We start from the raw sequence: 25,617 nt of genomic DNA on the forward strand, positions 1-25,617 counted from the left end.
AAAAGTAAAGGGGTGCTCTATATGCTATACATAATGAGTATTTACATTTTTTTACAATCTTTCTTGTCCTCTTCTCTTTGAACAGTGTCTCTGCAGCTCATCGAAGTTTCTACTGAATTTCTGTCATGTGACTGTCGGTCTCAGCTGAGTCATTCATAGCTTCCCATTAGCACCGAAAAGCACACAATTTAATGTTTTTCACAGGATCTGGTTAATGCAAACTGTTTATCTGGAATTCAATCTGAAATTAAACATGTAGAATAGTGATTTTGATGAAATATTACTGTTTCAACCTTAGATTTGGTTATTTTTCTTTTTTTTTTCACATGATTTGTTCAAGAACCATGAAAAATTTGAAAATCTGACAATAGTTTCTGTTTTCACAGTATCTGACAATGATGAATAGTGTAATTTTCATGAATTTAAAAAAAATAAAACATGCCTTTCAAACCTGCCGGCAGGCTGTGGGGTTCAAAGTTTCAGACAGCATTCAAATTACCAGGACCCTGCAGTCCTTTTAATGTTACTGATTCCATCTCTCCTTTTACTGCTATGACAGGAAAATAGTCAAATCATATTAAAGATCATCATAAAGTGAAGTAGCTCAGAGGCATCTTGTTAGCTAAATTAATTTAGCCTTAAACTCTCAAAGAGATGACAGCTTTCTGTTTAATAACAAGTTAGTTCTTTAAAGATGGCAGACACTGGTGACCTGTCATTGTGTATGTTTAATCCAAGACATAAATTGGTGTCTGAGTACAGCACTTGAGTAATTAAACATCACTGTTTGGACAAGGCTGTCACATTTTCTTATCAGAGGAAATTAGAGAAATGATTATACAGCATTGCTAATCAGGCCACTCTGCCGTGGCTCTTTCATGTCGTGTGTTCAGGGTGTTTGGACTGATTGTAGTTCAGCTTCACCTTCCTCTGCCCTCCTTCACAGGGGTCTCAAACTCAAATTACCTGGGGGCCACTGGAGGCAGAATCAAAATGACAGAAAAAAATACAAAAAATTACTAAAAAAACAAACACAAAATGACCAAAAAAAGACACTAAATTACGAAAGAAAGACACAAAACGACTGAAAAAACACTAAATTACTTTAAAAAGACATAAAATGACCAAAAAATTCACAATTACCAAAAAAAGACACAGAATTATTAAAAAAAGACACAAAATTATTAAAAGACACAGAATTATCAAAAAAAGACACACAATTACTAAAAGACACAAAATTACTAAAAAAAAAAGACAACATTATTTTTAAAAAAAAAGACATAATTACCAAAAAAAAAGGACAGAATTAGGCTACCAAAACAGACACAAAATTATTTTTTTAAAAAGACAAAATTACCAAAAAGACACAATTACCAAAAAAAGTAAAGTGCCATTCATATAAAATTCATTCATTCATATATAATATAAAACTAACATTAAACTTTCATATCAAGGTGGGGGCCACAAAATATCTTCACGAGGGCCGCAATTGGCCCGCGGGCCGCGAATTTGAGACCCCTGCACTAAGACGAGCCATGTCCTTTTGTCTCCTTGGCCTTTTCTCTGTTATCTCCCCTTTCCCCCTCTGTACTAACTCATATCACTCCACTCTGCCCACATCTTTTCCACCGCTCCTCTCCTCACCTTTACTTTCCATCTTCCCCACAGTCTTTTTTCCCACTGCTGTATTCTGCCTTGCTCCCTGCTGACCTCTCTCCTCTCTTCCACCCACTCTCCTCGCAATAAGCACCGCAATGAGGATCCATATTGGATTATTGTGTTTGCCATTAGCCTCCGGGTTGACAGTGTAATTGCCTTCATCCACCAGGGTCTCTGTAAGCCCGACCCTGCTAACCCTGCATTTGCATTTCCACAGAGAATACTGCATGACCTGTCCATCAGAAAGCATCAGAGATTTAGTCTTAATGCAGAGGTCGCTAGAATCAGAACGAGAGCTGAAGCCTTTGTCCACCTTTCCTTATCTCCATGTCTGTAAAGCTACAGATGAAGATGGTAGTATCATATGAAACTAGAAGACCTAAGCAATCAATTGGTGTGATGCCAAGTTAAGCTAAGTTTTGCTGAGGGAAAAACTGACCATTTTCAAAGCAATATCTGACTCTAAATGGGTTATATTTGTTCTCACAAGTAGGGCTGGGCGATATATATATATATCGAGATATATCGATATATTTTTAAATGTGGTATGGAAATTGACCATATCGCATATATCGATATAGTATTATAAATATATTTGTTATTTTGTAATGTTCATTATTCTTTTCTCATATAAATATATATATATTTCAGAAAAAAATGGTCTATTTTATTTCCAAGGCTATTTTTATTTATTTATTTTTATTTAAATGTGCACTTTATGGAGCTTTAATTTAAAGAAAATGTACTCCTGTTGTTACACAGTATTTATGTTCACTTAAAAAAAAAAGCAATATTTGGCTTTGACTTTGACTGAACATTTGCTCTCACTTTGCAATAAAAATATTGGGATATAAATCATATATCAATATTCAGCCTTCGGGATATGACTTTTGGTCCATATTGCCCAGCCCTACTCACAAGTACCAATATGCTCACTTTATGCTTATCCCATGCAGCTTGGGGCAAAAACATACTGTTTTTCTCATGCATTAAAAACATTTTTTCCATTCAGAGGATGTATGTGTTTCCTAGGTATATTAAATAGGTGGTTTCTAAGCAGTTTCTATAACAAAAGTGGTCACCATCACTGAAAAATGCCCAAAATGTCCAAAAAATCATTTTTGATACCAGATCCAAGCAGGGTTTTTTCCTATTCCTTTCCTCAATGTTTTGATTTCTTAATGGGTGTTTTGTAAGGTTTTTTGAAAAATTGTATCGATGATCAAGTGTTTAAAAATGGGGAAAAGGTTGCTGTCCATCTCTGATCCCCTGAGCCCAACCCCTTTATAAAAGGGAGCAGAATCTCAAGGAGTTATCAAACTACTAAGTCAGAAACTAGAACTCATCTTTCATAACAATTTCTCTACTCAGAGTCGAGAGCGACCTGCTACCCTCACTGGATAAGCAGAAAAATTTCACAATGCTTGGCTCTCATCATTTTACACGTTTCACCCTCTCCAAGTATGAATATGTATGCTGCCTTCAAGCTCTTGATGTTTTGGCGTCCGTGTCAAAATCAATGCCCACAAATCTGCCACGTCCTCAGGCAGACACACAACCTGTTCTTCATCAGGTTTATTATCAAAAGAAAGCTTTTCAGATCATTCTGTTGATGAGAGGAGTTTTCACACTGATAATGACCTTGTTTGTCTCCTTTCTGTCACTTTCTGTTTCCCCGCTCAGGGCCGATGCACACGAGAGAACTGCAAATACCTCCACCCGCCCGCTCACCTGAAGACCCAGCTGGAGATCAACGGGCGAAATAACCTGATCCAGCAGAAGACAGCGGCCGCCATGTTGGCTCAACAGATGCAGTTCATGATCCCCGGCACCACCATGCAACCCGTGGTTAGTGCTGGCCTCCGGGCTGTGGGGATAGACTGTCAATGCTGTGTGGCTCACCATGAAAATAGCAGTGTTGTTGTGCTACACTATAAAAAGTCTGGCTTTGTTCCTGTTAAAACATCTTTACATATCAGGTTACATCAGTTCAAGTGAACTCAACTTTGTTATTTTGACCCACCCTTCATGCCAAGATCATTTTCTTTAACCGTCACGGTCTTGGCACCAGCTTTAACTGACAAGCAGGGCATGATTCACTGAGAAAATATGAGACGTTTGTTTCAGTACACTGATACGACCTTCTATCGAATACTTTACTGTTACAGTTCTTGTTTTTAGATTACATTTCAGGCTAGAACGATCATGACTTTTTTGGCCTTGAGCAAAGCACAGAACTCCCGTACTGATCTCTGGAAGTTGCTCTCTGCAGTCACTACTGTTTTTTCACTGGGCAGCTGCCAGGTGCGAACATGTTGAACTGCATCAACGTAAAGCTGGGTGTAGCTGAAAAAGAACAAGCTTGCTCAGCAAAATCTTCCTAGGATACATAGAGGTTTTTAAAAAAAACATTCTCTTGTTTCTACCGTAACTTTCCTCTTACTTTTCCTCTCCAACCTATTCCCCTGTGTTCCCCTGGCTCGTTCTCTACCTGTCACCTCACCTCTCATCTTTCTCACCCACCACTCTGCACAGCTGCGCCCTCCGTTCATTCGTCTCTCGTGTCTCTCTTTCTCTAACTTTTTCCCCCTCTTTTTTATACTCTCTTTCTGCCTTTCACCCTCTGTCCCTCCCTACATTCATCATTTTACTTCTTTGCCATTCAGCCATTTCTTTCGTCCCTGACTACCAATTTAATTAAGCAAAAGCAAAAAAGGCAAAGCAGACAGAATATTTTAAAGGGATAGTTCAGATTTTTTTTGAAGTGGGGTTGTATGACATATCATTTTAATTATAGACTGTATTTAAAATATTTTCACTGTTTTACTTTGTCCTGTTTTAAGTTTACGTGGGGGAACTGAAGTCGTTATATAAACTCTCTTCAAAGCCACCAAACAGTCATTTTACTTAGCAGAGGGAGGAGCATTGATTACTTAGTCTGGTTGAACTATTCTTTAAATCTTAATCCTTTAAAACAAGTTTCACAATAACACAGACTAACTTATCAGTTGAAGCGTTGGTGGACCAGCAACTCCTGTGTGTCCTGCAAGGTAAAATCACTGTTTCTGACAAAGGATTTTGGCTTTGAAAAGTGCATAATGACTTCAGTTACTTGTGGGAAAGGGGTGTCTGATGGCAAGGTTATAATAGTTTTGGATTTTTCATTAGTTTTAGTTTTAATTTCGTTCTGAATTTTTGTTTTCAAATTCAGTTAGTTTTAGTTTGTTTTAAGAGTGAGTTTTCTAGTTTTAGTTTAGTTTTTATATTTTGAAAATGCTTAGTTTTAGTTTAGTTTTTATTAGTTTTTGTTTTTTTTAATGGGCTATGTGTTGGGTGTGTGATTCAAAGAGGTCATAATAAATTTTGCCTTTATTTCCTTTGGTTTATCCATCTCAGCCCCAATAAGGTTATTAACTGTTTTGAATTTTGGTTCTAGTGTAAACATCCCAGTCTCAGTAAACATATTCACCATGTGTTGCATGTTCCAATAGAAACACTGAATTATGAATGAAAAAAGTTGACAAAAAAGAAAACTAAGGACATTTCCACTGTAATTTTAGTTAGTTTTAGTTAGTTTTGTAACCACACAATACAGTTTCAGTTAGTTATCGTTTTTTTAAAAACTCATTTTTATTTTTATTTCAGTTAACGAAAATGTTTTTTCAATTCTAGTTTTCGTTATTTCGTTAGTTTTCGTTAACTATAATAACCTTGGTCTGATGGCAAGGTAAAGTGGTAAAAATAATATAAAAACAGCGTACCCTTAAACAGTAGGAGGCTAAAATACATTTTTCTGCTGCCCCTTGCTTGCTGGTACTCCTGCCTGCTTCTCCAAACCTCCATCTACTGTAGGTAATGCATTGATTATGGATAAGTACCTCAAGAAGTCATGACAATAATAGTCAGGCAGCTTAGGACCAGATTTATGAATAAAGGGGACACGTCGGACAAAAGCACCAAATGTTTACCACATGCTTTCTATCACTATAGGTTTCAAATTTTGGTAGGAGCCACTTCATCAAGACTGTGGATCGGAGATGGCAGCCATATGAAGTCTATGAGAACCAAAACATCTTCCAAGCCACTTCGAAGGTCAATCTTGGTGTCAAAATCTACATTTTCTGTTGGGAAAAATGTACATACAAGATCTGACATGAGATTAAAGCTTTCCCTTGATTTTATTGAGCAGTGTACATGGCAGCTAATTCTGTAATTAACTCTCCCGTGAACATAGATTCCAAAGATTTTCAACTCAGGATTCCCTGCTGCAGCACTTGAAGACCTATCAGTCTGGGTAAAAAAATGAACATATTTATTTGATCAAATTATCATCTGGTGATATTCTCAATAGCTTTAAATGATTCATTGACCCAGAAAATGTAGATTTTGACACCAAGATTGATCTTCTGAGTGGCTTGGAAGATATATTGGTTCTCATAGACTTCATATGGGTGCCATCTCCGATCCACAATCTTGATGAAGTGGCTCCTACCAAAAATTGAAACCTATGGTGATAGAGAGCATGTGGAAAAAATGTGGTGCTTTTGTCCGGCGTGTCCCCTTTATTTAGCTAAGCCACCTGACTATAAAGAAAAGCTGCTGAATTAACTTCTTTCTATTTTACGTCTTTCTCTTCACGTGCAGCAGACGTTTCCAGTCAGCCAGGGCCTGGGTTCCACCGCAGGTTTGAGCTACACCCCCTACCTGACTCCCATGTCCCACAGCATGGGCCTGGTGCCCACAGACATCCTGCCCAGCTCGCCCGTCATCGTCCCCGGCAGCCCGCCTGTCTCCGTGACCGGCTCCTCCTCCAACCAGAAACTGCTGCGTACCGACAAGCTGGAGGTGACCGACCTAATCCCAGTCTCTCTCTCTTAGAGCAGACGAGCAGGACAGCTAATCATACCTAATGTTGTCTTTGAGGTCGTAAAGTAAATGATGGTAACACCTCGCTGTGATTATGGGTGTGAAGGAGATGCTGGGTGCTAATCAGTATCATTTACAACCACAGAGTATTTCCCGGTTATTATGGATTTGGCAAATGCATCCTGAAAAGATTTTCCACATAGTGTGAAGGAATACAGGGGAAAAAAAACACTATATAATACTCACTCCCTCCTTGGTTACCACAAGAGTTGGCATAGCAACAAATAAAATACACACACGCACACACATCTTTCACCTTTGAATGAACTTTTTGAATTCAACTACTCGTTGTATAAATTGCTCTAGACAAGGACCTGAAAGGATAGGCAGGATTTATGTTTCATAAGCAAGTAATTAAAGCTGGAGTATGCAGTTTACTGGAAAAAACTGAATTTGAAGCTACAGCTCTCCCCTCTCTGCCCTAAGCCCCTCCCACCGGGTGACCACAAGCACATGCACGCTCTTCATACAGAAACCTTGATTATGATTGTGATTCTGTTGCTGTTAAATCTCTGCAGAAAAATCCTGTCTCGTTGAATACCAGTGGCCTTCAAAACTCTTAACTAGCTACATAAACATGCATTTGAATAGTCAGGCTCTTTTTTAGAGAACTCCGTCTTTAGCAACTTTTTCTGCAGGATTTTACAGCAATAAAACCCTCCCCTTACTCTGAAATAACACGTGACAGGCCAAAGTCTCCAGTCATGTGCTACATTTTCTCTATTATGATGATTTCATAATCCTTGAAAGCCAGTTTATAATGAAATGTGATTAATTGCACAGTCCTACCACACCTGAAGGTAAACAATGAGATGATTTCGCCCTAAGTAAACAGCCCCATTTAATATTTTTAAATCTGACTTTTTTAATTAAGTAAAAAGAAAAAAAAAACTTGCCTGCCTTAGCTTTAAATGAATAGTTGCCTTTAATTAACCAAAAATACGCAATTTATATTTGTAAAAAGGCAGATTTTTACAGCAAGCTGAATTATTTAACTGTATTAAAATATTGAAATATAATATATCATGCTACCTATTATGTCACAAGATGAAATGTATACCTGCAGGAGCTGTGGCACATGTGATATATGAAGTCACATTGCATATAAACAATACTTTACTCAGTAATTTTTCACTTTTGCATTATCCTTGAGCACCGTTAAGGACCATCTGATTGTGTCAGCGCTTACAGAAATAATTTCAGGTTTGTATCAGGAACACGGCGCGGGGAAAAAATAGATAGTGTGAGATTACTGTAATTGAAATTGGAAATCGCTCAACACAAACTGGTACTTGCTAGACAGCCACAGTTAGTCTGGGACAATTACGACAACTTCAGCAATCTCCATCTGCCCCCTGGCAAGCAGCGCTGAATGAGAATAGCTTGGTGATTGAGGAGAGTGTGTTTTTTTTTTCCCACTACATTTTTAAAAGATAAACAATAATCTCCCTAAGACCTTGAGGTGATGCGTAGGTGTGCGCCTGTATATGTTTTTCTCGAGGAGTGCTATCACTTAGCAACTGAATGAAGTTGGCTCTAATGAAACAGAATCCCTGTGAGACATGTATATACTCCCACACAAAACCGCCATGCGTGCACCAGTGTCTTTGCATACGTGTGTGTTAGTGTGTGTGTGTGTGTGTGTGTGTGTGTGTGTGTCTCAGCCCCAGAGTGCAGGTTAAAAGCAGATCCATGTGATTATTCCCAAGCCTCTGAACGGTTGAACACTGACTGGTTCAGTCACTTGTGTTTGGCTCACATTGCACTTTAGCTACATAGTGTTCAAACCTTTTCTCACCAAAATTAATTTATTCTTTTTTTAAATTTTTTTATTTAACCTTTATTTAACCAGGGAATATCCCATTGAGATTAAGAAGCTCTTTTTCTTTAAGGGAGCCCTGGCCAAGAGGCAGCAAACACAGAATACAGTTACATATTTACATAACATACAGACCTTAAACAAGTCATGAGATACAAGTGCATGTTATGGAATTGGCCTCAATAACTCTTAGTTTGGATTTAAAAGTGCTCAAAGAAACAAATTCAGTTAATTTCCATTCTTTCTGTAGCATATTCCAGCATAAGGTGCAGAGTAAACAAATGCCCTTTTACCCAACTCTGTAGAGCAGAAGGGACAGAAAGCAACAATTGATCTGGTGAACGAAGAGAATAAGATCCTGCATTTCTCACAGTAATTAAGCTGCAAATGTACGAAGGCAGCAGTCCCAATATTGCCTTATAAATGAAAGTATACCAATGACTCTGAGCCCTTGGAGTGGCCAGAGCAGGCCATCCTACCCCAGAGTATAATTCACAATGGTGAGTGGACATCTAACAGTTAGTAATGAACCTCAAAGAAGCTGATAAACAGGATCAATCATTCTGAGACATTTAGCAGCAGCATTCATGTACAAAAGATCTCCGTAATCCAACACAGATAAATTCTCTGTATTACTGTAAAAAAAAAAAAAAAAAGAAACATTTTTTTCCTGGTGCAGCAGGATAGATAAAACTTTTATGTGTGTGGAAGATTCTCTGTGCAAGACATCATATATTGAGTGAGTTTATATAAAAAGTACTCTGTGTGATTTTTTATTTATTTGTGAAAATATAATATCGGACTTGGTTTGAAAAAGGCCTTAACCTTCTGAACCCCACAACCTGCCAGCTGGTTTTAAAGCCAGGTTTTCTTTAAAAACAAAACCCTTAATGTGCAATATTTATCATAGCAAAAAAACAGAATTTATCATCAGATTTTCACATTTCCATTGGTCCTTGAACTAATTATAGGTGATGAATGCTTTCTTCAAGAATAATAACCAAATCCAAGCTTAAAATATTTATATTTTTGCATCAAAATGGCTTTATTATTCATATGTTATTTAAAATGTATCCAAAAAGAAAACGGTTTGCACTCAACAAATCATGTATTTAAAAAAACATGAGATTCTGCACTTCTCATTTCAAGCGGGATGCCATGAATGACTCTGAATCGCATGACAATAAATTAAGCAGAACTTTAACTCAACTACAGGTTGTTTACACAGAGCAGAGAGGAGAGGACAAGAGATGTTGTAAAAATGCAAATAGTTCAATATGTAAAACATGTGGAGCCCCTATTTTTCTTCCAATATAGGTAAATTCAACAAGCATTTTTTTCTTTTTTTTAATTATCCAAGGCATTATAACTGTGCTATACTGCATAAAAGACTTTTGTGAGTTTTCCCTACTTCTAGCCATGACTGTGCTGCTTTCATAGAGCTCGCATATTGCAGTGAAAAACGAGGCCACAGTGAGCAAAATGTGACCGGATCAAAATCACACTGAAGCTTCTTGGGGTTCTTAGGGTAACGTCTTGCTGGCCTCACCATGCAGTATTTGTCATTTTCAAAAAAAAGCCATCATAATGCCAAAAAAAATCTATCGAGAAGATTTTGATGGCTGCTGGTTTGTTGATCATGCACTACAGATCAGAGGATGACAGGAGATAAATTGAATTGGATGCAGCTAGTGTGTTGAATATAGAGCTGTTTTGTTTCCTGACACGCTCTGAAAGCTCACTCTGTGTGTCTCTTTGTGTGTTTTTCTTTGTCTTCTCTCTTTCCACACACATCTGTCTCTCTCCGTCCACCTGCCTCTCCTGCTCCCAGGTTTGCCGTGAGTTCCAGCGGGGCAACTGCGCCCGCGGGGAGACCGACTGCCGCTTCGCCCACCCGAGCGACAGCCCCATGATCGACACCAGCGACAACACGGTCACCGTCTGCATGGACTACATCAAGAGCCGCTGCTCCCGCGAGAAGTGCAAGTACTTCCACCCTCCCGCCCACCTGCAGGCCAAGATTAAGGCTGCTCAACACCAGGCCAACCAGACAGCTGTGGCCGCGCAAGCCGCCGCCACAGCTGCAGCCATGGTGAGAGCACAGCACTACCACCTACTGTATCTACACAGTGGTAGAGCAGGAAACACACACACACACATGTGTCCTTTTGGGTAGCCAAACAAACTCAAGGTTTCTGCTTGTTTAGAGTACTTATAGAGCAAGGTCTGGATGGGACCATAATGCTGTTTTATAGCGCCTATATACAGTTTACATTGAACTTTCCTACAAGAGCTTAGTATTTCACTGTAATATCCAGAGGGGCTCTAAAGGGCAACAAATAAACAAGTTATTATTAGAGGTTTTATGGCTGTGGAAGAGCAAGTAAACACAATATATACAATATAATACACACTCTGAATAATGTTTATATTAGCACAGGGGCACAAAGCTGCTGAGTCTAGAAACTGCTACCTGACTTTACACTTTTTTTTAATTTAGATTGGAGATTAGTGGGGCTGTCAATTGATAAAAAATATAATTTATTAATTGCACAATATGCTGTGATTAACCGTGATAAATCACCTTATTTTGGTCTTAAGTCTGAAGCTTTTAATGGTGGATATTTGTCTGTAAAAGGGAGACTCGAGTGAACTTATTGAACCCACTTCATTCAGATATCATGACATGAGAGGGACCCCTTTGGGCCATTTTTCCCCCCTTCATGTATCTTAATTACGCATTAAATATCTCAATTTAATTACAAAAAAATCCATTTGACAGCACTAGAGATGAGAGGAACACATACTGTCACTGTGAGCTGATCAAACACAACAATATACACTGTAATAACAAGTGTTGAGTCTTTTGAGCACCACTTAAAACACATGTAACCACACCTATGTCTAGCCATTATTGCAAATCACCTTGCCTTACCCAATATGTAAACACATGCTGTTGATGGTGACACCCACAGTAACATAAAATGTGGAGCGCTGCTTTATTACTGTATAAAAACATACCCACCTCTGCTGGATTATTCTAGTGGACTCCAGTGTACAATTCCCTGACAATAGTCATCCCAAAGTGAGGCCGTTGTATACAATAAACAGGGTTTAGCGAAACCTAAATGCATCAGTATAATGCTGCAAGAACAATCTGTTATTATCTCACCGCAGTCTGCTTTTATTTTCCAATGCCCTTGGTTCATACAGAGACAATGTGCTGGCTCACCCCCATCCCACCTCCCTCCCCCTCTGCTCTCAATGATAAGTGCGGCTCTCTGCAGATCAGTGTAAATTGAATCGGGGATGGATGAGGATGTAGCCTTGCGGGGGGGGGGGGGGGGGGTGTTTGCCGTCCTCTGCCTTTAGTTGGAGAAATCCCTGAGGAAGAGACAGACAGACAGACAGACAGGTGGAAAGACAGACAGGCAGGCAGGCAGGCAGGCAGACAGAACGAAGGATTTGGCAGTGTGTCTTTTTCGGCTGAGCCCCGCCCTCCCCTCAGGCTCTGAGTGGCTTCTTTGGAATGGTCCTTTTTGCTGCTGCACTCGCACACCTTGTACTGTACTGCGCCAGTGTGCTCACTGACTTTTTCTCCTCCATGGCATGGGCATGCTTTACGCGTCGCACATACCTCTCTCATTGGCTGGCTCCATCGCTGCTTGCTCTTTTTTGTCCTTCCTCCATAAGTGTGGACGATAAGTGGGCCCAGGTTGCATGAAAGCAGGAACAGGAATTGAAACATGCATAAATAAAAAGAGCCTGAGACCCCAAGGCGCTCTGAGCTGATGCTGACCCGTCAGCGCTGTTTTTCTAAAAGGCACCTTAGCTCAACAACTTCCCCATCAGGTACACGATGCTTTGTGAAGCAGAAAGATTTATCTTCCTAGTACATTCTCTTTGCTCCCTCCTGTTTATCAACTTTAAGACCCAGTTCCCAATTTACCAAGAGCAGTTACAAGCTGTGCAAGAGGTGAGCAGGGTTAACATTAGGACAATGACTTGTTTAGTCAGCACCTTTAATCCAATTTTCTCTTAGCCCTTAGCCTAAGCCCAAGCTTCTCTATTGAAGCAGAGACCCATAAAACCTGTACTGCTGCACTGCTGCAAATAGGTAATATCATTACCCATAATTCACTTTTTTAAAAATCTAAAGCTAAACAGGCTTTCGTGTCCTGTAGATAAGGTTACACATTAACTGATACAGTTACAGTAACAAGATCCTATTATTGAGATTATGTTGTTTTACTGTGCCACATTATGTGTTGCTTGCCATGCTGTAATCTTCTTCCTCATTGCAAGTCGAATGCGGTCATCTTTGCTTTTCATGTCACTTTAATAGACCATCTTCCATTTGAACTAACTGCAGTGTTAACTCTTCAGTGCCTTGTCGCTCTTTAATAGGATATATATTGTTATATACTATTAGAAAATCCACATACATGAAGCAAGAGGCTTGTGCATGGACCCTTTTAACTGCTGTGCTCATATCACATCCATGTCATCTTTTTGTTTTCCTCACAGCAGTGACATCAAATACAAGATAACAAATTAATATAAGAAGAGGTTAAAATTAACTCGTTAGGTTGTCTTCACACTTAGATATTTGTTGTGTAAGAATAAACAGAGCTCCACATTCTGTGATTGAACTATAACTCACATTGATCACACTAACACGCGCTCACCATGCAGATTTAGTTTGTCACTTATTTCACGACACCACTACAGGAAAGGATGTGATTATTAAACTACTTTTTGTCAGGAGCGTCTTTACTTATTGTCGCTGCCACGCGGGTGACATCGTTTCAACAGCCTTCTCACTAGAAACAGTGTTTATCTGTAGTTTCTTAAAGCTGCCTACATAAATGTGTCCAGCTCTGTTGTGAGGCCAGAGTTCAATAATTTGAACTCACTCACATCCCAATTTGTTGTGGGTGATTTAGACGTTTCTCAGGCCCAAAACCACCTCCCGGAGCACTGCAGTTACTGTGTGTTTAGAGAACTTGTGTTCAGATCTCACATCAAGTGTCAGCCCAGTATTTAGAGTCTGAAATGTTTACTGCATTTTCTTCTTGCGTAGATATTTAAAAAAAAAGTTGATTTACCTGTTCAGAAATAGCTACTTAATACTAAATGCTTTCCCAGTAGTTTTGAAATACATCATAGAATCTTGCTTTTTTTAACCAAAGGTTAATGTAGATGCTTTTTTGCTTTTTGTACTAATTCAAAAAGTAGCAATGTTTCTTTAAAGTAAACAAAACAATTTTTTGTTTATGTGCATGCCTATTGTTTTGTATGTGGTATACTTGCATTCAGATTATTTTTGTTTTTGTTTTTTTCCTTCTCACCTATCCACAATGCAATGCTGTCCCCCATGACGCACCTCTGCTTGCTGTTACCTGTATGTTAATACGCTTGAATCCCATTGGCCCACTGCCATCATGTGCTCGCTGCCTGCTAATTAAAGACTCAGTCGACTGCCAAAGCAATGAAGCGACCCCTCGAGGCAACTGTAGACCTGGTACTTTGACCTTTCACCTTTTGCTTTGCATGTAGCTTCTTTAATTGTACTGTAGCCACTCACAAAATTTAAGTTGGCTCTTTTGTTTTTTGTGAAACCCTGTAAGAGACTTTAAATTTAAATATTTATCATATATGATCGCCAGTGGCAATTCTAGATTGTACTGTACAGTTATTAAACTACAATGTAATGCTAAAATAATCACACTATTTTCTTTAATGTGTTGTTGATTGCCTTGCTATGGTGTAGTTTCTCATTGTCCTTGTGATAGTTACACCATTTTTGCCTTGTTGTGCTGTGCATAGACAAATAACAGATTTACAAATATCCCTGTTGACATGTACACAGATCAAATCTAGTGTGCTTCTGTTGTGTCTTGTTCTCGGTGGACAGGCGTTCCCCCACGGCGTCCTCCAGCCCCTACCAAAGAGACAAGCACTTGAGAAGAGCAACGGTTCCCTGTTCAACCCCAGTGTTTTGCACTACCAGCAGGCGCTGGCCAACGCACAGCTCCAGCAGCCCGCTTTCTTTCCCACAGGTAAGAGCTCCCGATCGATACACACCCAAGAAGCACTCATAGGTATGCAGAGCATGCAAACACACAGAAACATTCCCTGAATGTGCTCATCTAACCTTCTGTCCGGCACAAATGTATCTTTTTGGAGTTTCTCACGCACCTCTTATGATCTGTCTAGTCCTATATTTTCTTTTGAAAGGGATTCTTTGAGTGAAGGAGCCCCGCTGCCAATGTTTCACCCTTAACTTTGATCTGGAAACACACGTAAGGGCAGGTTTTGATCAGAGCAATTAAAGATATGATATATTACCACCACTCCCAACCGTGGCGCCCAGGCATACAAAAGAGCAAAGCAAGCCATTTGTTTTCAACACAAAGGCTCTGTAACTGTGTCAAGACTCCAAAACTTTCAGGAAGAAATCCTTTTTTGTTTTGAGCCAAAGCGATATGGATATTCAAAAAAAAAAGGGAGAAGAAAAGCCATTTCAAAAAAGCTATTTTGTTCAGATTTTTTGCCAAATGTATTCAAGTCTGCTCCCTTTATTCCTCTTTAGTTCTTTCCCCCCAAAACAAAATGCACTCTCATCTCCTCTCATGGAAACTAACAGTAGCTTAAGCCCCCTCAGGTCACTTGTTAAATGAGTTAACTGCAGCTAATACGGCAGCCTGTAGCCACACTGAGTCATGGAGATAAGAGTCCCATCCCTCACTCTTCTTCTACCTGCTCCTTTTGTTTCCCTCTGGTGTGAGGTGCCTCTCTCTCTCTCTCTCTCTCTCTCTCTCTCTCTCTCTCTCTCTCTCTCTCTCTCTCTCCCTCTGTATCTGTGTGGGAAGTAGCCCTGGGTTAAAGTGCTGTTTGCAAATCGTGTTTTTACAGATCTGCAAAGTTTTCGATGGGTGGTTTTCTCCATCCATGTAGATAAAAATGTTCAGAGCCAGATTTTTTAAGTCAGCTGTAATATTTTAGCCACAGACTTATCTGAGTGGTTCTGATGCAGTAAACCTGACCCATCTTCACTTGATCAAGACCAAGGCAGCATTTCTATCCATTCGTAAAAAGATGCATTTCCTTGCATTGAACACTAGAGGCTGTAATCCACGACTTAAACATAATAATTTTAACCTAAGCTATGATCTTTTCCTAAAACTAAACAAGTAATTTTAACTTTTGTATTGTACTTAAGTTAATTATGTAAATGAACTTACAATATGTAACAAACTAAGCATTTTAACTCAAATCATGATCTTTTCTGAAACCTAACCAAGTAGTTTTGTTGCCTAAACATTTCAAACAACATCAAGTTATGTTTGTTTTTTAGGAGTCTTTGGCAAACAAACTATTAGAAGACATAAACATTCACGAAAAAGTAGAAATATTGGAAATAAATAAATAATCTTCTGGTTTAAATTCAATCGAGTGTGAAGAGACGAGCTTGGCTGCTTGTGGATCAGCTGAAAAATATTTAGCTTTATAAATAGCCGGATCTCAGACACCAGAATGGTCAAATTAAGCCAACTCTATTTATACAGCCTGCAATCTCAAATTTGTCCCAGCTCTACAATCTGTACAACAAATAACTCTCTGTGCCCTTGACCTGAGATCCAGATAAGGAAATGACCGCTTGAAGTAAATACGTGACCGTTTTATCGTTTACAAAACAGCTGCAACATTAAACTTGGCCACAATTTCATAACAAACAATAAAACTAAGTTTGCTTCATGTCTGTTTAGCTGCTAACTGAAGAAGGGAACGCCTCTGCTTGCTAACTGCATTTATAACTGGCTTACAGCTCCACCAGTAGCATCTGAGCATTTTTTTTGTCTTGTCTAACCTTGTTGCTCTCCTCCCTCTCAATTAACCCATTTATTTCCTCCTCTCTCTCCCTCTCTCTCTTTGTCTCCCCCCTCTCCCTCTCTGTCTTTCTCTGCATGAACACAACAGGGTCAGTCTTGTGCATGACTCCTGCTAGCAGTCTTGGTAGGTGCTGACCTTCCCTTTGCTCTCTCACACACACTGTTTGATGTTTAAGGGTTGGGGGGGTTGGGGGGGGGGGTATCTGCAGCCCTTGCAGGTGAGACAAAAGGTCACCGCTTCACTGCATCACCTCCTGTAACGCTTATTTTTTAATGTGCTCTAGGATATTGTCATCAAACTGTCTTTACACTGATATATGATATGATATGTCCATTTTGTATCACCTGAAAGAGTTGTGACTTACAGTTCTTGTTTTCCTGCTGACTTACTCGCTAATGATGTTTATTTATGATGAAATAGTAGATAAAATACTGCAGACTGATCTTGTTCTTAAGCTGTAGGATAGCTACTGTCTGTTTGCTGTGCTGTGTTGATCAGGAAATTTAAATCAGTTTCCCAGAGAAGTTTATTTCAGCCACATAGCTGGAGCATTTGTCTCCGCTAAAAGGGGATGGGAATTAAAAAAAAAAAAGCCCCAGTCGGCTAATCAGCAGCTCCCACATTAATAATAAAACGACGAGTTGGAATATGATTTTAAACACAATCTATCAAGATGCATGTATTTGGCATGCGTGATGAAGTAGCCGCCTGGGTTTTTGGCTTCTTCCTGCTGTTCAGAAAACTAAAATTCCCATCCCTGCTGCCAAAAATGTCATTGGTTCATTGTAATTGGTGTCTTGTGCCGCTCAACTTCTCTGGGAAAAACAGCAAACTGATTTTCCGTATAAATTTCCTTACTTGTGATTGTAATGAGCTTCTCTCCTCTTGTTTTTTTTTTGTTTTTTTTCTCCCATGCTCTCCTTTTTTCTTTCTTTCTTTCTGTCCTCCTTGCTTTGCATTGTGAATGGTTGCATGCCATCTGCCGGTGTAACCCTAACGATGGCTTGCTGGCTCTCTGTAACATCCGCCACCACCACCACCACCACCACCACCACCATCAACAACAACAACAACGACAACAACAACAACAAACGATACCGTCGACACAAACACATCACTACTGTTACCATAATGCTCCACCTACCTGTCCATCGCTACCACCTCCTCCCCCTCTACCCCCATTCCTCCTCCTCCCCTCCCCACCTCCCCTTTCCCACCCTCAAAACAAAGTCCCAATGATGTACAGTGCTACGCCTGCTACTGTCTCTGCAGCAACAACTCCTGCCACAAGTGTCCCCTACGCAGCAACAGCACCAGCCAATCAGGTTTGCTCCTTTTAAAGCTTTCTTTCATCAGTCCCTGGAGCTCTGAATAAGTGCTGCCTTCTAATAGCGAACTGCAATAACCTGCAGCTGAGCCTGAGCCCACGCCCAGGCCCCTCCCCTTCCATCCATCCGCCTCACGCTGGCACCAAAGCCTGCAAGTGGATATTTTCCAGAGAATTAAAAGCAGAGGGGCTACCTGAGCCAGTGTAAAACGTGCATCAGGCGCTCCCCATTAGCACTTCTTCAGAGCTCCCACATTTGCAAAGTAGTAGTTGTGTTGTGTTGCACTACTTCCTGGTTTTGTTTTGCATGTTCTGTTTTTAAGTTTCCACTTTTCTTGTTGTCAAATAAGCCTCTCCATCTGCAAATAGGGGGCATCATCTGTACCGCTTGTGTGCTACGCAAATACATACAGGCAGCACTTTGTAACAGCCGCTATGTTGGATTTTTTTCCCCTCACAGTTTCACCTTTTTACCTTTTCCTGATCACGGCATAAAAGGCAGAATAAATCACGTGAGGGAAGCGGTTACGGGGCCGCGCTTGTCAGTGTGAGACAGACACAGGGAGAAAGATCACAGAAGCTGTCTAAAAATGGCTTCTGATCGCCGGCTCTCCTGTTGCTGCGTGTCAGCAGGAGCCAGGGAGGCAGGGCCAGGTTTGAATGCCGGAGTGACGCACGTGTGCCCCATTTTAAACCTGGAAATTTCAGCACAATGCTGGCACGCTGGCCTCACACAGCTGGTAATCATTTACTGGTAGTTTAGTGTGGAGGTGCCTTAAGGACACACTGATGAACAGATAAGACGTGTTCCACAGGTAGAGAACACGCATTTTCAGCAGGTGCAAAATTATCATCACCCTGATCTCTTTTTACTGCTTCTTCTCACTCTATTGATGAATGAACCACTTTAAATCTTTTCTATATCGCATCTGGAATGAAAAAAAACAGTGCAAGCTTTGTATAACAAATAAAAAATCACAGTTATTAATCCTCCAAGATTCCCCTGCGATCATCAATCAAGAACCCAGTACCTCGTGCTTTATTGCCCCTCACAGGCCAGCAGTGTGTGCACTTCCTGTGACTCACCGTCTCTTCCTGTAATTGGCATGCAGCAGCAGTAGCAGCAGGAAGCAGAGCTGCTCTTTAAAGATGCATGTGGGACAAGGAGCCGGAGAAACACTGACGTCAGCCCTCGCTGTCTGTCTCTGTCTGTCCCCCTCCTCTCCTCTTCACGCCCTGCATAAAAACCCTCCCAGCTAGGACACGGTTAACACTTCTAATCACCAGCTGTACGCCTCGTTTACTACACTCACCCCTGTCCTCTTTGTCACAATAAACACCCAGATTATTATTTTGCTGAAAAACAACATCTTCGTCCCAAGTGTGAGCTGCAAACCTCAGTCTGTAATGCTTCTCTTGAGCAGAACTTAATAAGAACAATAAAATAAGCACTGTAATATTAATAATGATGCACCTTTGTTGTTTTTGGAGCTAAAAGAACATGTGTTGATTGCCTCAGAAGTAAATAAAGGAGATAATACATGAGCACAGAGGGGCAGGATGATGCAGACATGTTGAGAGGTTCAGAGTCTGGTCAACTCATGACCGTCTGAACTGTCACTGTGACACGACAGGCAGGAGCCAATCACGTCGTTCCATGTTCCAGCTCATATTAACCATGTGCTCACAGAGCTTTCACTGCAGATTGTGAAGCCACAGCGCCCTCCACTGTCTGAATATGGCATTGCATTACACACTTTATGTGATTTGTGTCGTGAACTGATGGGAAGATAAGTTTGAAATAGAATCAGAGATTGTTATATTAACAGCTCTTCAGCTGGAGGACCAGGGTCCAGTTTTTCACCTCCCTGTCGTTATCACATTTATTAAACACTATTAAACAGATTCAATGCAATCAATGATACGAATCTGTAAAAACAAACCATAGCAGCTCAAACCTCCTTCATGATTCTGTAACGCACACTTTCACACACCCGACTTTCATCATCCGCCAGGCTGAAACATGCTGCCAAATAGGACCTGCAAAACAATTTTTAGTGTTTGTTTTCACCCACCTGTGGTGCCAGACGGGTGGGGTGTACCATCCTATATGTGGCTGATCCCACCCATCTGGCACCCGCTTCTATTTTCCTATTTTGGTCCTGCACTGTGGAGCAGGCTTTCTTTCCAGCCCGAGCACATCACATGTTCTCCACCTGTGGTGACCTTGTGTGATGTGTGATGTGACCCAGTGGCTTCTGTCCTTTGCTGGCTGTCTATTGTATATTAACAAGCACCACGCTGCTTTGTACTGTGTTGGCTTGCTGCCAGTAGCGACCACATAATGGCAGCCAGCAGCTCTTCTACCTGTCTTCCGCCCCTATAGACACTCTCTCTATTCTTCTTCTTTTTCCTCTCTCTTTCTCTTGTTGTGTGTTGGATTAGTCTTTATCTCCTAATGAGAGAACACACAGCGGTGACCGTCCTGGGTCAAATGCTATTTGCTCGTTGTTAGAAGCTTTTGCTCCCATCTGCATGAAACAGCAGGCAGGTGGAGTCAACCACGGACACTAAAAAGTACTATTTACCACCAACATGATGCCTATATGTGTCAGAACAAACTGTCTAAGTTTGTCGTTAAACCAACATAACATTACAATACCAAAATCTCTTCCCAAAATATAATAGGCTGCTTCTTCTTTTCCTTAGTTCTGTTTCTGTCCTGCACGCAACAATGGTGGAAGAAGTATCCAGATCATTTACTTAAGTAAAAGTACTTATACCACACTGTGAAATTACTTCACCACAAGTTAAAGTACTGTATTCAAAACTTACTTAATAACTTTCATCATAATGTACTGAAAATATCAAAAGTACTTGTTTTGCACAATGGCCCCACTCAGATTGTTTTAATATTCCAAATATATTATTGTATTATTATTATTGATGCATTTATGTCAGTAGCGTTTTAAATGTATCATGTTTTTCATGTTAAATCTTGACCTGAAAAGTAACTAAAGCTGAATGTAGTGGTGTAAAAAAGTGCAATATTTGCTCCTAAAATGTAGCCAAGTAGAAGTATAAAACTAGGAGACTCACTTGGACAGTTCACCCCAAAATCAAAGACACATATTTTTCTGACCTCTGACCTGTAGTTCTATTTAAATTGGTTTGGTGTAACCTGCAGAGTATTGGAGATATGTTGGAGATTGGCTTGTGGTGCTTAAAGCGCCAAAAAGTACATATATTTGAACAACTCAGCAGCAGTTCTTTCTATAAATCATGATTTCTAAAGATAATCCACAGATCTTGTTGTGAGCGGTGCAATGTTGGAACTATACTAGAAAGAAAATAAATCCTGACTGAAACTGCTGTCTGAGGTTTATCCTTGGTATCCAGGGCATGGTTTCATCAATGTGGCATTGATCTTGTTGTTGTTGTTTGGAAAAAGTTTGAATAAAATTCAATAAAGTTTGCTGCTAGATTAGATTGATTGAAATGTCCAATATTATTTGTTGACTGAAAAATAAGAAAAATAGACTAAAACAGTATTTTTTAGTCAAACAAATAGAATATCTGATCAGTGCAAATATCCTCATAATGTGCCAGTTATAATAAATGCAAAACAGCTTCTAAAATACCATATCAAAAAAAAAAAGATTGTATAAATTAACTTGATTAAGACTCTGGATATGGAGTTGAAGTCTGACATATTTGGAAATTGACCCTGGACAACAAACGAAGTTGCTTTGTTGATATTTAGGGATATTTCCTTACTTTCTCTAGACAACAATCTAACCAATAAGTGTCGTGAATGCTCTTACGTGGCTTTTAGTGAAACATTTTTGATCGCTTACTTTTTATTTTGTGTGAAAAGAAAGTGATTAAACAAGTGCATAAATGAACATGTGTTGATGTTAAGGTTGTTAGCTGATCTAACAAACATTTTGTTGGAAGTTCATTTAGGACTTAATGAGGCAGAAATGAAGGCAAATAGTGTTTGACCCAGATTGCACCAAATGCAATAAAAAAAAAATCAATTGTATCTGCTGTTATGTTTATTTTTATAATTGTAATAATAAAACGTTCATGTGAATAAACAATGTTTCTCTCTTCCAGGTCCACTAAATCTGTCTCTCCTTTTGTCCTCTCCTTCCTTTTCTGTCCCTCTCTTGCAGATCATCCTGAAGTAAGTTTCAGGAAGGGAATGGAGTGTCACGAAGCTGCACTAGGAAACCCAAAACAGCCCCTGTGTAAATACTACCTTACCTCTCCCATAGAGGTCCAGCAACCTGCATGCTAAGAGTGTAACACTTCAATTTAACCATAAGAACTGCAGTGCCGGTGTAAAACACACACATTTAAAAGAAAAACACACAAAAAACAAAAAAAGATATATCATGTATGTATTGCTAGAAAAAAAACTATTAACATGAAAAAGTAAAAAATATTCTTATGTATAGTACATACATAGCAGACACACTATAGAGGTCATTTTAACAACTGTTCTCCCAAAGTACCGTGGATCCCCTCTCTTTCATATTTATTCTAAAAACCGCTGCACAATGTTCATCCCTTTGGTTAGTGAAACAAAAAGAGACGCTTGATTTGCACTATACAAGACATAATATAGTGCTGAAGTGGAAAACAGGAAGAGTCACAGTAAACCCGTGCACAACCACGCCAACGCACTTTCAAGAGCGTTCTCGTCTCGCGGTCTTTGCTTTCCTCTCTACAAAAGTTGAATGTCCTCGGGGGCAGACGGGCTCATGTTTTCTTTATGTGACCGTCCCTGCTGCGAGGGTGGGTGACCCCCATCTGCACCCTGATGCTGTTCAGATGCCATGATGAAGCTTACCCTCCCCCCCCTCCCCTGCCAACTTTTCATCTCCGGAAACATCTTGCCAAAGTTGGAATCAACCTGCCGGAAAGAATCAGAGCCACATTTTAAACACCCTGATATTTTTTTTTTTTTTATGTTTTGCCATTGCGAAAGCTGCTCACAACACACCCTTTATTTGTTTCGGGTTCTTTGTTCAGGAGGAGCGGTTTGTGGGATAGATTGTGCACGGATTCCTGCATGCAGTCGGGCACTGGGGGAAAAAAGACGGTGCCCCGTGTTGACCGGAAACAGTCGTGGCCATTACCGAAAAAAGCCTAAAGGCTGGTGTCTGTGCCAAGGGCTTAACAAAGCTTGAGGGTTCGTTCCAGACAGACCAAGCCTTGTGTGTGTGTGCATGTGTGTTCGTATCTGGATGGTCTGCCGGCAGACTGAGACTTGAAGCGAGGTGGAGCAGGTGATGGCAACACCAGGCCTGGTAGGAGAAGTTTTTTGGGTGGGTGGGTGAGGGAATTAAGTGCTAAGACTAAACTAAACAAACAAAAAAAACGGTGCATTTGACGAAATGTCAAGCAAAAAGATGACTTGAACTTCGACTGGAGGGCTATCTGTGACCGTCGGTTGTCCTGTCCAACCCTACTATCACCGATAATCCTGTTCCATTTTAGAAAAAACTGTAGAAGTGCCTAAAAAATGCTCATCAACAACACGTTCATCCAGAGTGTATCACTAAACAACACACCGGCTGTCAGAAGCGACATGGACTTTTTCGGGAAAGACATCAAAAATCGTAAACGGGAAAACGACTTCCCGCTCATTAATTAACATCACAAGTGACTTTATCGAAACAAAAAGAAGTTAAAGAAACGACAAATCAAAAATAGCTTTGTAGAATGTTTGGTGTACCATCGTTTCTTACCATGGTTTGAGTAGTTTACATGAGGAACTTGAGTGAGAAAAAAATGTATTGTAAACTGTGTAATGTATGTAAAGTGTCTCTTATTTTGAGAGTTTATATTCATGGTTCTAGAAATGTATTCAAAGTTATTTAAAAATTTGTGTTGTGTCTACTATCAAGGTATTTTTGACCCCCCCACCTTAAACCCTCCACCATCTCCACCTCCACTCAGAACAATCATTTATTATTTCCAGACCAACACTCTTGTTATTTTTGGATGTTTTAACTCACTAAATCTAATTTCCCGTATTTCAAAAACTCTGATGTAATTTCATGGTGCTTGATTAACATCGACAATCCACAATCACACCTTTGGGACGAGAGTGGTTCACTCTGGTTTTACATTTTCATTCACTCTGATTGTCTCCACATGAATTTGTATGTAATATTTGTGGAAGGTGGTAAAAGTTTTATTTTGTTGTAATTTATCTTATGTTACTCTTGGTCAAATTTTAGTCAAAAAAAATGTTGTTAACTATTCTATTTTGAAATGAATGTAATTTATTGAGCTGTGCTACGTTCTGCACGGTTGGTCGTTTTAAGGTCTAACCTGTCAGGTCAGCGAATGAGAAGCCGCGCACACACGTCAGAGGGGCGGGGCTTAAAAGTCAACCCGCCAATCGAAAGCTACTGGATCTTTCTTGCCTTCTCATCGATATAAAAAGATCACGGTGTTGCAGTAATGAGCATAGTTATAGAGTTGCTTGTGTTGTTGGAAAAAAATGTTTATTGTATAGATGACATTTTACCAAAAAAAGAGAAGAAAATTTCAAAAAAGATGTACTTTTCACTCTAGTATAATAGTATTTCATAACAATATTAAGTTGTTGCTGTGGCAACCAAATGTTGCAATTACTAAAGTTCGGTATTTTTGTAAATGACATTGTTAAGTTGATTTTTTGTTTGTTTTTGCTAGAACACTGTACACAAGGTAGATTGTAAAGAAGATACGAACATTTCTTATTCTTCACTGAGATTACGACAATGACCTAATATTTTCATTAGCAAATAACAGCCTGTATAGTGCTGTGACTGTAACACTTAAATAGATTTAAAGTCATCAATGTTACATAGATTATATATATAAATATATATATATATATATATAAGAACAATAATCTATAAATTAATAAGTTCAGATGTACAACTCTTCCCCTGACAAAGGACCTTTAGGTTCCACACTGAGACATTATATCCGAGGCGTATGTATCACTAGAGTTAAGGATTGCACTTTTCATATTGTTTAAAGATGTGATCTGTTTTTCATTTCCTTTAGAGGTTTCTGCACCCTGCGAGTACAGTCAAACTGTTTATCAATCAAAAGCAGATACCACCGGTAAATAACTTTGATTCAACATGTTGCATGAGAAAACAATATTTTCTTTTCTTACTAAATGATAACGTACTGAATGTTTCTAGTGAAAAAAAAAAAGTCTGTACACAAAATGTCCTCATTTGGTGACCCACGACGCCCTTGTGTATGGACTCCTCTTGAGATGTAATGTTTTTTTGAAATGTGTTGGCAATGATTGACTGATGGGTAAAAAAAGAAAAAGAAAAATGTAAGCACTTTCTGAGCAGTTGGTCAACTGAGCAGACTCAGCTTATCCAAACACTTTGCCTTATCTTGAGTCCATCGTGCTTAAGGTTTTATGTTTTTAAGAGCTCTTATGAAATTTATGAAAGAGACACGGTCTCTTTTCTAAAAACCCCTTCTCAGTTTTATTTCAAATATGTATCTTTTTATCTAAAAAAAAACATTTTTTTAGGGTTTTAATGTGCGCAACTCAAGGCCAAAAGAGATGGGGCTGCAACAGAGTGAACAGTCATTGATCTTTTCTTCTGGTCTCCCAAATCTGTAGTGAGATCTTTTATTTGTCCCATTGCCTTACAATGGAACTGTGTGGAGCATGTAATTCACAGCTTTAGCCAGCAGAGGGCACTACACTGGAGACTGCAGGTTCTGGATTGTGACTGCCTGTGCCATCATTGTTGCAGTGCACCCCACCAACAAAGTAAAGATAAATTGACAAGAAGACCCTCATCGGATTTATAGTTTCAATGTAATCATTTTTAAATGTATTCTTTTCTTTTCTTTTCTTTTTTTTTGCATATATTTTGTGCTATTTTATGTTTCTATAGTCAAATGTTTCTTTGGTTCCAGCAAGATAGTGTAAAATCTATTGAAAGAA

At 39.6% G+C, this 25,617-nt stretch overlaps 1 protein-coding gene across 10 annotated transcripts in view; it reads left to right on the forward strand.

The window, feature by feature from the left end:
- mbnl2 (muscleblind-like splicing regulator 2) overlaps positions 1 to 25,139 on the forward strand; it is a 60,582-nt gene extending 35,443 nt beyond the window's left edge. For 2 of the 10 annotated variants that reach the window (XM_059327852.1, XM_059327850.1), the window contains exons 3-9: positions 3,343 to 3,507; positions 6,304 to 6,504; positions 10,236 to 10,496; positions 13,875 to 13,928; positions 14,322 to 14,466; positions 16,388 to 16,423; positions 21,806 to 25,139. In XM_059327852.1, the coding sequence (XP_059183835.1) occupies positions 3,343 to 3,507; positions 6,304 to 6,504; positions 10,236 to 10,496; positions 13,875 to 13,928; positions 14,322 to 14,466; positions 16,388 to 16,423; positions 21,806 to 21,930 (987 nt within the window). In that variant the 3' untranslated portion in view covers positions 21,931 to 25,139. Of the gene's footprint in view, positions 1 to 3,342; positions 3,508 to 6,303; positions 6,505 to 10,235; positions 10,497 to 13,874; positions 13,929 to 14,321; positions 14,467 to 16,387; positions 16,424 to 17,530; positions 17,626 to 21,805 lie in introns of all 10 variants that reach the window. The other 8 variants (XM_059327854.1, XM_059327856.1, XM_059327853.1 and 5 more) reach the window with 8 other exon arrangements.
- Positions 25,140 to 25,617: the final 478 nt, after the last annotated feature.

This window comes from Centropristis striata, chromosome 24 (genome assembly GCF_030273125.1).
Source record: "Centropristis striata isolate RG_2023a ecotype Rhode Island chromosome 24, C.striata_1.0, whole genome shotgun sequence".
NCBI classification, from domain to species: domain Eukaryota; kingdom Metazoa; phylum Chordata; class Actinopteri; order Perciformes; family Serranidae; genus Centropristis; species Centropristis striata.